General features: G+C 37.1%; 2 protein-coding genes across 2 annotated transcripts; one reads left to right on the forward strand and one right to left on the reverse strand.

Annotated features, from left to right (window-relative positions):
• Positions 1–1,327: 1,327 nt before the first annotated feature.
• On the reverse strand, positions 1,328–4,151 carry LOC131166804 (uncharacterized). The gene is made up of 2 exons (XM_058125391.1): positions 3,902–4,151; positions 1,328–3,315 (listed from the first exon to the last, which is right to left on the reverse strand). The coding sequence occupies exon 2, from the start codon at positions 3,118–3,120 to the stop codon at positions 2,212–2,214; it is 909 nt and encodes a 302-aa protein (XP_057981374.1). The 5' UTR covers positions 3,121–3,315; positions 3,902–4,151; the 3' UTR covers positions 1,328–2,211.
• Positions 4,152–4,232: 81 nt separating this feature from the next.
• On the forward strand, positions 4,233–5,198 carry LOC131166542 (uncharacterized). The gene has a single exon (XM_058125133.1). It carries the CDS (start codon positions 4,233–4,235, stop codon positions 5,196–5,198), a length of 966 nt encoding a protein of 321 aa, XP_057981116.1.
• The last annotated feature ends 9,664 nt before the right edge of the window (positions 5,199–14,862 follow it).

Here is a 14,862-nt window from a genome sequence, read left to right on the forward strand (position 1 = left end):
TAAGAAGGCATTATTTACATCTAATTGATGTAAATGCCAGTGTTTTATAGCAGCAACAGCAAGTAATGCTCGCACAGTTGTCATTTTAGCAACAGGAGAGTAAGTATCAAAAAAATCTAACCCGTCTTGTTGAGTATAGCCCTTGGCCACTAGTCTGGCCTTATGCTTTGCAATTGTGCCATCAACATTGAACTTGACATGATAAACCCATTTACAACCTATTGCAGTCTTATTTGAAGGTAAAATGGCAAGATCCCAAGTATTGTTCAATTCAAGAGCTTTTATTTCTTCTGCCATGGCAGTTTGCCATTGAGGATGAGCAATAGCCTGTTTGAAGGTTTGGGGTTCGAAAGTGGAAGTAACAGCAGCAAAAAATGTTTTATATTTAGGGGATAACTGAGAAGTAGAAAGATAATGAAGAATAGAATGAGGGTAACCTTTATTATAAGCTGAACTGCAATTGGGAGATGATTGAGAAGCTGAAAGTGTTTGAGCCATATTACCACAATAAAAATTCTTTAAGTATGCAAGAGGATTTCTGATCCTTTGAGATCTTCTGAGAGTGTAAACATGAGAATGTTCAACTGAAGTGTTCTCAAATTGGGGAGGATGTGTAATAGAAGTTGAGGAATGATTGGGCTCTGAAGAATCAAAATACTGAGGAAAATTAGGAAAAACATAGGGTGTATGAATTGTGTTTGGTATGGAAAGAAATATGGATTCATGTAAAACTACATTTCTAGAAATAAAAGTTTTAAGAGTAACAAGATCCAGAAGTTTATACCCTTTGAGATTTGGTGTATAACCCAGAAAAATACATTTTGAAGCTCTTGGTTGGAATTTTCCTCTATCAGCTGTGAGTGTGCTAGCAAAACACAAACACCCAAAAACTTTTAGATAGTTATAAGCTGGATGTTTTTGAAATAAAAGAAAGTATGGTGTTTGATTTTGGAGAATAGAAGAAGGGGTTCTATTTATGAGATGTGTTGCTGTTAGCACACAATCTATCCAATAAGAAAGTCGCAATTTGGATTGGAAAAGCAAAGCTCTAGCCACATTAAGTAGGTGTTGATGTTTTCTTTCAACTCTACCATTCTGTTGGGGTGTTTCAACACAAGATAATTGATGTATTATGCCATGACTATTGTAGAAATTAAGCATGTTAAACTCTTGGCCATTATCAGTTCTAAGAGTTTGAATAGATGTGTTGAATTGAGTATGAACATAAGAAACAAAATTTGTGAGAATGGTACAAGTTTTTGTTTTGGTTTTCATAAGATAAAGCCAAGTAAATCTTGTATAATCATCTACAATAGTGAGAAGCTACTTGAACTAATTGAAAAGCTTTATTTGAATAGCTACTTGATACAGGGAATACAAGCCTTTTCTGTTTGGCTAAAGGACAGATTTCACATATATGAATTGGATTTGTTGATACATTGGAATTTATATCACTAATAAATTTCAATCTGGTAGATGGAATATGTCCTAGACGAAAATGCCAAATATCAACATTGGTAGTACAATTATTTACTGAAGAAACAGAAGATATACAATTGAGATCAGATTTATTCCTTGCTAGAACAGAAGGTTGTTGTAGGTGATATAGGCCAGACTTCACTTCAGCAAGACCAATCATCTTCCAGCTGATTAGGTTCTGCAAAATACATTTGGATTGAAGGAAAAACAAACTAATGGAATTTTATTTAGTAAATTTTGAAGTAGATATGAGATTAACACTGAATGAAGGAATGTAAAGAGCATTATGTACGAAAATATCAGCTGAAAAATGTACAGTTCCAGCGAAAATAACAGGAGCAGATTGACCATTTGGTAAATGGACTACAGATGATTGTTTTGGTAGATGAATTGAAGTGAAAAAATGGGGAGAATGAATCATATGATCTGTAGCTCCTGTATCAAGAATCCACGGAGAATTATTTTTGTTAGCTGAAACAACATGACATGATATGATACCTGATGTAAAGGCAGTATTTGCTATGGAGTTCATGTGTGTATTAGAAAGGCTATTTGCAAGGGACAGCAAGTTTTGAATTTGCTCTTAAGAAAATATATTTGAGATGCTTGAATTTAACTCCAAAGAAGAAGCAACATTTGCATTGGACAAATTTGTATTTGTATTTGTATTTCCATGTTGAGCAAGAATAATTTTCTTGCCTTGTGGACCTTTCCATCCAGGTGGAAATCCAATCAAGTGGAAAAATTATCTGCAAGGTGACCAGTATATCCACAATGGGAAAAAATAACATTTCCTTTGGCTTTCAATTTTTTGAAACACGTACCATTAGTAGTAACAGACTTCTGTGTTTGTGCAGCAGTCATAGCATGAGAATCTATGGAAAAATTAACAGCATTAGACAATGATCTTTGACTTTCTTCTTGCAGTAGCAAAGAAAAAACTTTGCTCATAGAAGGCAAAGGTGATTGGAGAAGTAATTGACTTCGCATCATAGAGTACGAATCATGCAAACCAATGAGAAACTTCATCACATAATCTGATTGCTGCCTATTTGTAAAATTCTTTAAAAAATTATAAGAACACTTATCAAGAGTTCCACATCTGCGACTTGGAATTGGTCTGTAGCTGATATATTCATCCCAGAGGGTCTTGAATTCATTGAAGTATTCAGTGACTAATCTTGTTCCTTGAGAAATCGAACTGAGAGATTTTTCTAGGGTAAAGACTCTTGGACCATCACTTAGAAGGTACCTTGTCTTGAGTTCTTCCCAAACATCACATGCAGCTGTGAAGTATAACAGACTCCCATGAATTTCTTTGGCTATAAAATTCATTAGCCAAGATAGAACGAGATTATTTGCTCTCAACCAGGCAATTCGAATCCGAGAATCACCAAAATTGGATTGAGGCAGAGTACCATCTATGAATGTGATCTTATTCTTAACTGTAAGAGCAATGGAGATAGATCTACTCCATGCAACATAATTTTCACCAGTCAAGATTTCGGAGACTAGAAGAGCTCCAAGGTTATCCGATTGATGCAAGTAATAAACACTTGGAGAATCATCCCATGGATTTCTTGAAGATTCATCAACATTTGCAATAGAAGCAGAATGCATAGAAGATTCAGGTTCCATCATAGAAATGGAACAGAAAATAGAAAAAAAATAAAAAAATTAAGAGAGCAACAGAAATTGAATCAATTAATTTCCGAAATTTGAAACTCCCTTGGCCAACCGCAGCTCTGTCTGTAGTTGATTTTCTTCTCCCTGGTTTACACCGAGAGATAGAAGTTTGGTGAAGATGACTATGCTTCTTCTACAATAAGCATCTCCCTGTGGAATTCAGTCAGTGCACTATGAAGCATACGGCGGAATTTTGCTCTGAAACCATGTAAAATACAGAAAAGCTTTGGAAAACAGAGAGAAAAGCAAGAAGACTAATATTTCTTATCTTCATTGAATTGAATTCTATGGTATACAAGTAGGCTTCTTATACAGATACAATAACAACCATTGGGCAACTAATCTAACTGCCCATATTAGTTATAACAGCTAGGTGTATTTAGTTTGGTTCTTGATCTTGCTCCAGGTCATCTTGTAAGCTCCAACAATTCAAAACACCAAAATTAGAATTCAGCTTCTTAGGCACCGTAATAACACAAATTATAGTTTCATCTCTGGGTTTTCTTCAATAAACCTCCAACCCACTGGCCATATTGCAGGCAATAGATTTTTTCAAATAGAAAGCCCACAATTAATCAGACCCTGCAAAGTATAATCTTTCGCCAAGAAAATAACGAAAAGAAAAGAAAATTTTCAATATGCAAGACCCAAAACCTGAATGACTCCATTGTACAATAAAATGTACAGCAGAAACAATAATGGAGAAAGACAGAGAGGGAGAGGGAGAGGAGCGAACCTCCAAAACAGCTCCATGTGACTGAATCGTTTTGAAAACGACGAAAGTGCGCTCTCTCTCCCTCTCCCCCTCCCCGTAAGAACGAGTTTCTAATTCCCGACATCTATTTTTTACGATATTGCAAAACGCGCCTTTCTCTCCAAGTCAAAACGACGGCGGATTAAAATATAAGGAAAATGACACCAGTTTGACGTCGTTTTGGAAACACAACGAAACGACGCCGCTTTAAAAAAAAAGCCTCATGCGCTCTCCTTCGTAAAACCCCACTCTGGGTCGCCGTTCAAGGCTGCAAAATGTCAATTTCCCAACCGGAGAAATAATCAAAGCAATGATGGGCGTGTTAACGGCGGCGACGACGACGACAGTGCACGACTACCGTCTCACCGGTACAATCCCAAACCACTTCTCCATCTCCGATAAAAAACGCGTCGTCGCGTTCACGACGCCGCCAAATTACGCCGCAAGACTTCGCAGTCTCCTTGAGCTCAGGGGATGGAAACCCCTGTGGTGTCCCACCGTCGTAGTGGAACCCACGCCCCGCACCAAGGCTTCCCTCCGACGCCACCTCTCCGCTCAAAACCCTAACTCTGACGACTGCATTCCGCTGGATGATTTCTCCGCCGTCGCTTTCACTTCCCGTACCGGAATAGCGGCTTTCTCCGAAACCCTAGCCGAACTCGCCGCGCCTCCGCTGGGCCCAATCGGCGAGCCACTCACGATCGCCGCCCTCGGCAGAGACGCGGAGCTGCTGAACGAGGGGCTCATCTCCAGTATCTGCGAAAACCCCGAGAGAATCAGAGTCCTGGTCCCTCCGACAGCGACGCCGGCGGCTCTGGCGGAATCTCTTGGCCCCGGGCGCGGGCGGCGAGTTCTTTGCCCGGTGCCGCGCGTCTTGCATCTGGAAGAGCCGCCCGTGGTCCCCAATTTCCTCCGCGACCTCGCGACGAGGGGGTGGATTCCTGTGAGGGTGGACGCCTACGAGACGAGGTGGGCTGGGCGGAGGTGCGCGGAAAGAGTGGCGGAAGGAGGCGACGACGGGGAGGGTCTGGACGCCGTCGTGTTCACGAGTACGGCGGAGGTGGAGGGACTGCTGAAGAGCTTGAGGGAGCTTGGGCTGGATTGGCAGACGGTGAGGGGGAGATTTCCAGGATTGGTGGCGGCGGCGCACGGACCGGTCACGGCGGCCGGCGCGGAGAAGCTGGGCATCGGAATCGATGTGGTGAGCCCTAGATTCGATAGTTTCAGTGGAGTGGTGGATGCTCTTGCTGTGAGATGGCAAGGTTTTGATTCAAAGTAGACAAAAGAAACAGATTTCTTCTTCCTTACTCTCTGCAAGTAACATGTAAAATAGAAGTTCAACCATAACATTCATAAACTATTGAAGCTTTTATTAGATTTTAATTGATTTTTTTTTTTTGGCAATCTACACCTTTTCTCGTATCTTCCGCCATATCTATGCATCATTCACTTCTTGTTTCAGTATTCCTATGTATGAATTATGAAAGGATTTTGTTTTTTTAGTGAAATGATAATTTAATTCTTATGTGAATTTTTATATATTTTTAATTAGTATAATTAAAATTCATTCATTAATTGTATTCAATTAAAAATTCCATGTAAAAAAATTTAATTGTTATGCATTGATGAATAGAATGTCCATTCATTTAGAGTTCCATAAATTGTGACATATTATATTATTGGGTATGAAAAAAAAAAGTATATATTTCTTTAAAATTATTTTATGTTAATTATGCAATTGAAGTTATAATTACTTTGTGAGTAAAATTAATTGAGATTTTTTTGAAAAGGAGTCTCCTAACAAATGTTCTGTAATATAATGTATAATGCAACTTCAACATTGTATATATAAGGAAGATTTAATAATATTTTTATATTTAAGTAAGATGATAAAAATAATTACATAAAATTAATAACAATTTTGGATCTTCGGGCACAAATGCATTTTAAATCATCCTTATTTTTCAATCAAGTCATTTGCCTCTACCAGATTTGATAAAAAAATAGGGATCTCCATTAACATTTCAAAAATTCTATTAAACTTTCTTTAGATTTCAAAAATGTCACAATCTTTCATAAAGTACAAATGGCCACTTAACATTTTTTTCAAAAGATTTATCTTTTTACAAAATATAAGAAGATATTTGTGTTTTTTTAACAAATCTCAAAAATTCTCTTTTTTTTTTTTTTAACTAAAGGAGGACGGCACCTCTAATTATTTATTGATATACCCTCACTTTTGCAGAGAAATACCGTAATTACATGACAATCGTTGAGAGATTACAGATAAAAAAGACATTAAAGGCATCCTAAAAATAACACCAACAACTAACCAAAATAGGACTACAAATCCAACCAAAACTAAATAAGAAACAAATTTAAACAAACCTATCAAAAATAATAAAATCAAATCAAATCAAAAAATCTAAACCAACTAAACAAAAATCGATAGGATGAACTAATGACGAAGGGAAGTGAGACCCAACTTATCCATCCAAAAGATATCTTTCAGAAAACGTGATAAAAAATGTTGTTTTTCGTAGATGACATTGTTTCCCATTTCTCATTCTCTAACGAGAAAACCAGCCGCACTATTGTCTTCCTTATATTGATGGATCACCATGAAACTCACTCCTTTTAGCTCCGCCACAAAGTCCTCCCAAAAATTTCAAAGATACCGTAAGGTACATTTACCTTTCCGAAACCAATCAACAACAATTCTCGAGTCACTTTCAATAATCACATTAAAATAATAAAATTGTTTTTTCAGGATTGCTTTTAATTTCGCACTATTATTCGTACCATTATCAAAATAACTTGAAAAAACTGCTTTCACTATGCCATGACAGTCCCGAATGATTCCTCCACCTCTTGAAATGCTCAGATTGCTCCTACAACTCTCATCACAATTAAGTTTTATCCACCTTGTTGCGGGTTTAACCCACGAGATAATTTTTCTAGGCCTCGCGCAAACTCTCTGATGTTGAATTTAAAACTCTTTCAAAATCATAATATCCGATATCTTCAATTTTCGAAAAGAATTAGAACTCTCAGCTAAAGAACTAACCCAATATCGATCACTTCTCCACCTCTGATCCGCACTTTAGTAAACTCCTTCCATTCTCGTTTTGCATCTTCGATTCCAGAGGCACCACGTAATCAAACACAGAATCAGACCGATTAAAATACCTTTAGTAAATGATTTTCGAGCATAATGGAATCAGTTTGCAATTCTGTTTTTTCGGGGAAGGAACCGTTGGAAAGGAATCCCCAACGCCACACTAGCCCGATGCCAAACCTCTAAAGCCATCTCGCCTAAAAAAAAGAATGTGATCGGTGTTTTCCTGGCTTCTCTGCACGCAGCAATCACAAGCCGAAACCATCGATATTCCTTTTGCCTAAATTATATCATCTACTGCCAAGCATCTAAATCAGGCTTTCCATAAAACATTGAGATTCTTCTAGGCAATAGAGAATGTCTGTAACATCCCTCATTAAAACACAATAAATAAATCAAATGGTCAACCCGAACCCGTGGGTAACGGGGACATCTGCCATACACAGCAGAAAAAAAACCTAGCAGTAGTAAACATAAAAAATCCATACATCCATCCATAAAACATAATATTAGAGCTTTTATAACATTATATTCTTGTACTTCTGTACATATCCATATATGTCAAAATATCTCCAGGGTCACACAAAATAACTCTAACTCTAGTACAAAAATCTTACCCTCCTCACGGGGTAATCTCTCTATCTCAACGGCGGCCCTGACCCGCCGGTCTCTCAAGGGCTCCTGAAAAATTTAATAATGTTGGGGGTGAGACACTTCTCAGTAAGGGAAAATAAACTAAATACAGCTGTGTGACAACATGAATATTTAGAGTGCTTATACAAGTATAATACATTTCATAACTCTGGAAATAATCATAATATCATACTGGATAATCATGTACTTTCATATTCGTTAATAAATCATAACATACATAAATATCTGTTATAACTCGTAATACTGAAAATCAACCCAGGATGAATAGCTAGCTAATGTCATGTATTACCCGCCATAACGGGTTGTGCAGCCCGAAGGCGGGACCCGACAATGGCTGGTCGACCACTGCCGAATCAACTATGTCTGTAAGTACGATGGGCCCGCTGCACCCTGATCCGGACTGCCAGGTGGACGTCTACACTCTACTGAAAGCCTCATCAACTATCCATCTCCCATCCCCTCATGGGACAATAGCACTAATAAGGCCTCGTGCCAAAATCAACCCATAGCTACGGTACCAAGCTCCTGATCTGAACTAAACTAACATCTTGATTGTGAAAACATATAATACATGATCATACATAACATCATTAAGGCCTCGTGCCGAAAACATAGATACGGCCTTGCGCCGAAATCATACCTATGGTCTCGCGCCAAAATCATAGTAAATATGGCATCGCGCTAATAATATAAATACGGTCTCGTGCCGATAACATAAAATATGGCCTCGTGCCGATAGCATAAAATACGGCCTCGTGCTGATAACATAAAATATGGCCTCGCGTCAAATCGTTTCAAGTATATACATTCTGAAAATGCATCGTTCATCATATAATCGTCAAAACCATCACAATATAACTCATCATTTCATAATACCTGAAAATGTGTTTTACTTGTAAAAGCATTCATATCTTATCTCATTTCACGTAAAATAATATTCATGTCACACATGCTCTATTAAAAGTTATACTAAAATCATGATTTTCTGACATCTCATACATACATATACATTTTAAGCATCATAACAGTATTTTCCCAAATCATACATTTCATTCATAATAAACGATTATATCATATGCTTTTTTGAAAATAAATCTACTCATAATCAATAATAGTTTGCAAGGAAAAGAACTGCTTTAGTTTACTCCCTTACCTGGCTACTGAGAAAGCCCCTACAACTTCCTAGCCTGACCCCCGTAGGATTTCCTACTCAATACCCTGAAACTCAAAACTTCCAGTATTAAACCTCAATATTTTCATGCATACATCAATTTCTCTAACTACCATAAAGCCTAATTTGTCTTAAAAAGTCTTACCTCAACCCTGGGATGATCTCCAACGTTATTTTCCCGACGATCCGCTCTGGCAAACTCGTAGTGAACTTCGCCAAGAACATCATGGTAGCCTCAAATCTTCGATCTGGTGACTTGTGGGGCCAAAATAGAAGAGAGAGAGTGAGAGGGCCGAAGAGGAGAGAGAGAGAGAGGAATCTTCAAATGAATTAAAAATTGGGTTTTTCCATATTTATACAGGGGATTTCGTCGATGAGCCCGACCTTCGTCGATGAGTCCTTCACAAATTTCGTCGACGAAATCCACTCCTCGTCGACGAAATTCAGTCAGCTCAAAAACCCCTCTCGGCATTTCTTCGTCGACGAAGCCCTTTGTTCGTCGACAAAATCCTTTAAGCCTTCGTCGACGAAACCCTGTGTTCGTCAACAAATTCAAGCAATCTCTTTAAAATTATTTTATTCTCCAAAAGCATTTCGCGTTCGTCAACGAAGTCTACGGCCTCCTTCTGTTTTTGTCTCTATTTCCCTCTCTCTTTATTACTAAAATTTCCAATTTAAATTCGGGTCGTTACAATGTCAAAACCATTCATTCTACTCAAAGTTATCACTTCTGCTCCTCACTACCTCCTGAAACACCCCGAACCCTTAAATTCGGGTCCGGTGCGTTATACCTAATCATATCCTCATAAATCATATTCCAAAATATACGCAGCGGAAAAACATGATCATAATCTCCATATAACATAATACCAGAGTTTATTAATTCTAACTATAATCCATATTATCCATTCATCACCTGTATTTCCATAAATCTACATAACTCCCAAAACAATTCAGTATTTTCACAATCATTTCTTACTCAATAGCCTTAAAACATAAAGGCATAAAACATAAATATTCTACATCCCAAAATTAACATAGAAATATACCATTTTCTTTCACTATTTCCCAATAATGTTATAGAACCTCGAGCTCTCTAAGATCGATCTCGAAGAAATCCTGAAAAAAGATAAATTCATATTCGGGTGAGACACATCTCAGTAAGGGAAGAAACCATATATTAAAACAGTGTGTGGCCAACATGAGTTTATATATAACATAATATTTAACATTTAAAAATCCTTAACATAATTTCCGAAATCATTCCCTGATCCTAATCAAACACATGCAAATGTTTAACCCACGAGATTACTCGGGGATAGGGGTGATTACCCGCCCATACAAGCAGCACCCCTCTGCTCTGATATTTTTGACAACCCAAAGGTCGCAGCTAAAGCATACCAGGACACTCACTTTACTCAGTAAGCCCTCAAGTGATAAATTAATCTCGTACTGACACTGTTCAACAGTAGCTTACCGGCAAGGGCCCTAAGGATAGGGAAATCTACCCCCCAATACAAGTAGGTTCCCTCTGCCCTAGTACGTTATGCGACTACTGTCACATCTGTAGCTATTAGTGTACTCTTCTTACTCAGCAAGCCCTCAGGCGAAAGGTACGCCTCGCCTAATCGTAACATGTTCTACATACATACATACTTCTATTATCATAATACATCATTCTTTTCTGTCATTATACATTCATGCACATTCATTCTTGTTCATAACTTAACTTTGAATTTCGTTTCACTTTAAGTGACTCTTTCCCATTTACATCATTTACCTTTGCTATTTCATTTCATTGCCATTTTATCGTCATTTCATTGCATAACATTTTATTTCATTACTTCGTACTACAGCTGGTCTTTAGCCATCATCAGTTAGTCTATGTAGAAACGTGCTAGATCTGCTAACACAGCTTCTTTTAGCTGTCATCAGTTAGTCTACACAGAAGTGTGCTAGATCTGCTAACATGGCTATCTTTCAGCTGTCTTACATTTACATAGTTACATTTAACATACACAGGCAACATTGTCCATATCATATTTTATTCTCATTGTTTTACTCACTTAGCCTGCATCTCATACATTTAACATATATTTGCATAGAATCTTATGCCACACAATTTAGCAATAAAATTCATACACTGCGTGTAAAATAAGTCAACCAACATTTAATGTGTATATACTGAAAATACCTTTCATTTCTTACTTAATTATCCTGAAAATATTTTCCACTTTCATCAGTTCATTTTCGCATATACATATCTAATAAACAGCCCTAAACCCAGAAAAAAATATAATTTAAACAGTTGATATTTTACCTATACTGAAACATATACACGTACATATAATACAATTTATTTTTCCATTTAATTCATAAAAATTCTGATTTAATATATATTTTTCCCCTTACCTGGTTTCTTGAACTACGCCAACAAGGACTCCGAAAAATACCTGCGGCCCTCACCTGGACCTTGAAATTAAATTCCTAGTTCCAATAAATTATTCCTGAATAAAATATTAATTTAATACTTCCTAGGGCCATAATTCCTAAATAAATAATAATATTCTTAAATTTAGCCAAATCCCACTCTTACTTTGGAGTAGGGTCTAGAAAACCCCAATTAGAAAATTCCCTACGTCAAAATGACGATAATGACGACTAGGACCCCGTGGTGGTGTATTTTCGTCGATTTAACCACATATTAACTGCGAAATTGAGAAAATGGGGAAAAATTACCTTTCCCCAGGAGCAGTACCTAAGCCGTTACCATGAAAAATCTGCTCTAGTAGAAATGTCGGCAGCGGAACCAGGATTGTAACGGCACCTTCCGTTTCCCGATCCATCGCAAACTCACCGAGAAATTGAGAGAAGAAGAGACGGAGATGAAGGTGGCTGGCGCGCTCGCAGGAAATATTTTCAGAGGGGGGCGTGCAACTCTGACTCTTCTCTTTCTTCTTTCTTCTTTCTTCTTTCTTCTTTCTTCTTTCTTTCTTCTCTTCTTATCTCTTCTGTCAGATTCTTTACTTTACATATATATATATATATATATATATATATATATATATATATCCTATTTTAATTATTATTATTTTTAAATCCAATACAATAATATTTTATTTAACAACTAATTATTTAATTTATCTTAATTTAATTTCTTTAATTTTATTTTTAATTTTTTTTCTTTTCCCACGTCATTCCTTTTATTTATTTATTTGTTTTTTTTTCAAATTATTTTAATCTTTTTTAAATTTTCCGGGTCTAAACACCTCCCATGCAGTTTTTTTAGAGAAATTGCCGTTAGGGGCAGGCTTCCAGATGAACATATCCTGACCACTTTTACCAGCTAGCACATTATGCAAAATTTCCATTGTTTTGTCGGCTCCAACCAATTCCATTAATAAATCAGAGTTCCAGTTGTTATTCAGCCAGAATTCCTTAATACACAGCTTCTTGTTCGAAATATCCTCAATGTGCACCGCTAACGGGCCTGATATAAGTCACCTATCGAACTAAAAAGAAGAATTCACACCTCTCACCAAAATTTTAGTATTATCCATAACTTCTGGAATAGAGGCCTTCATTGATTTCCAAAACCGAGAATCATTTGGTCTCCCCTTCCTTATTAATAAATGATCAATTCTACAATATTTAGTCCTGAAAAAACCTGACCATAGATTGTTAGAAGTGAGCAATCTGAAGGCAAATTTCATGAGAAGCGATTTTTGGACTACTTTAAGATCTCTCAAGCCCATACCCCCTTCCAAGGTGGGTTTACAAATTTTCTCCCAAGAGCATCAATGTTCTTTTACCTTTCACCTCTCCCCATAAAAAAATTAGCAAGAAGAGAGTTGATGTGAGAAAATGTGACCTGTGAAATATTAATAATCAACATCAAATGTATCGGCATATTAGACAACACATGTCTTCATAAAATCAATCTTTCACCTATTAGGCTTTTGTGGAGCCTAGTTGCGTTAAATTTGGATGATGACCTAAGCTTTCTTTAATGAGAGATTTCTATCCTAAGGTTTAGTCAATTCGGAACCCTATGCGCAGCATATAAAATGATTGTTTTTGGGTGATTAGGGTATGTGGTCACACTTCGCGAGAGAGTGAGAGGGAGAGCATTGTACCGTCGCGCTCTCTGTATTTTCTTCCTGATAATAGTGAAATCCCTACAACTCCGTGGACGTAGGCAAAATTGCCGAACCACATAAATACTGTCATGTGCGTGTGATTGATTTTTCTTTAGCGTGTATTATTTCTCTATTTTGTTTCTCATAGGTTTCGGGAATTTGTTCCTAATTCCCAACACCACCTTGCGAGAGCAACTTAAATTTCTACCCTGCAATTTTCTTCCTAATCTTCTCCACAAGAGGCTCCAAGATCCTAGAAAACATTTTTTTAGAAACCAAAGGCGCACCCAAATACGTAACTGGGAATCTACCTTCCATGAAACTCGTGATTCTCAATAACACATGTTTCCGAGCAGGAGTAATGTATTTCGAAAGGAATAATGCAGACTTTGTCTTGTTGACTTTTTGACCCAACCACTTCTTATACATCTCCAGAGTGTAAACCAAATTTCTAATAGACATTTTTCCACCATTTGCAAAAATAAGAATATCATCCACATAAAGCAAATGCGAAACCAAATGGATCCCAATCAAATGATTAAATTGTCCAATATGACCTGTCTCATAGTTTTTCCTAAGCAACCTTGTCAAAACCTCCTCCATTATGATAAATAAATAAGGAGAAAGCGGATCCCCTTGCTTCAAGCCTCTAGTCGATTGAAAAAACTCTTTAAAAGTTCCGTTCATCATAACGAAAAATCACGAGGACTTCATACATTTTTTTATGAGCTTACAAAACCTCTTAGAGAAACCAAAAATCTTAAGAACCTCCAGAAGAAAATTTCAATTCACTCTATCATAAGCCTTAGCCATATCCAATTTAACCATCACATTGCCGTCAACCATTGTTTTGTGCAAAGAATGAACCATTTCCTGTGCAAGAGTAATATTCTCAAAAATACTACGCTAGGGAATAAAAGCACCTTACTCATGGGAGACCGACTTATCAACAATCTCAGTTAGCCTAAAAACAATAATCTTGGAAAAAATTTTGTAAGCCACAGAGCACAAACTAAGAGGCCAGAATTTATCAAAGCTAGAAGGATTGTCCACCTTCGGAATTAAAATAATAAACAAAGAGGAAAAGAATCTGGAAAGAGGAGTGCCCTAAAAAAGAAATTTTGCCGCATCCAAAACATCTTTTTTAACAATGTCCTAACAAGAAATATAAAATTCAGAGCCAAACCCTTCTGGTCCCGGACTATTTTCTTTGGGAATAGAGAACACCGCTCTTTTGACTTTTTTCTTCCGTTGGATCAGCGCAGAGAAAATTATTATCCACATCTGAAATCTGCCTTTGAATTAACTTAAAGAGATCATAAGGTTCAACCACTAAAGCCTCTGAGAGAAAATTCTGAAAAAGCAGCGGCGTCATTATGTATTCCTTCTGCACCATCCAAAATCCTCCCGTCGTTCATAACCATATGGTCTATACGACCCTTATTCCGCCTTTGATTGATAACTAAATGAAAGAATTTGGAGTTTTGATCCCCCTCAATCAACCCTTCTTTTTTTTTGCAATTTGTCCTAGACGATATGCTTCCCTATTCTCCCACACCTAAATCTCCAACTTAGTAGTCAAGTAATTGGCTTCGACCTCCTAAGAAAAACCTATTTGCAGCTAATTTTCTAGAGATTCCATCTTTTCCTTGAGAGCTTGTAGGTTTTCTCCCACTCTCCCAAAGACATTTTTATTTCATGCACGTAAAGCAACTTTAGTTCTCTTAAGATGAATAGCAAGTTTCAAAAGACCCGAAACCGAGTCATTCCTGCTCCAGGCATCTTTAACACACGACAAAAACAAATCATGCGAACTCCACATATTAAGGAACCGAAATGGGATAGGATCATACAAAGAGAA

This window comes from Malania oleifera, chromosome 10, assembly GCF_029873635.1.
Source record: "Malania oleifera isolate guangnan ecotype guangnan chromosome 10, ASM2987363v1, whole genome shotgun sequence".
Classification (NCBI taxonomy): Eukaryota; Viridiplantae; Streptophyta; class Magnoliopsida; order Santalales; family Ximeniaceae; genus Malania; species Malania oleifera.

Excerpts from the sequence above, each read along its gene's own strand:
- LOC131166804 (XM_058125391.1), bottom strand. The coding sequence starts at position 3,120 with ATGATGGAACCTGAATCTTCTATGCATTCTGCTTCTATTGCAAATGTT.
- LOC131166542 (XM_058125133.1), top strand. The coding sequence starts at position 4,233 with ATGGGCGTGTTAACGGCGGCGACGACGACGACAGTGCACGACTACCGT.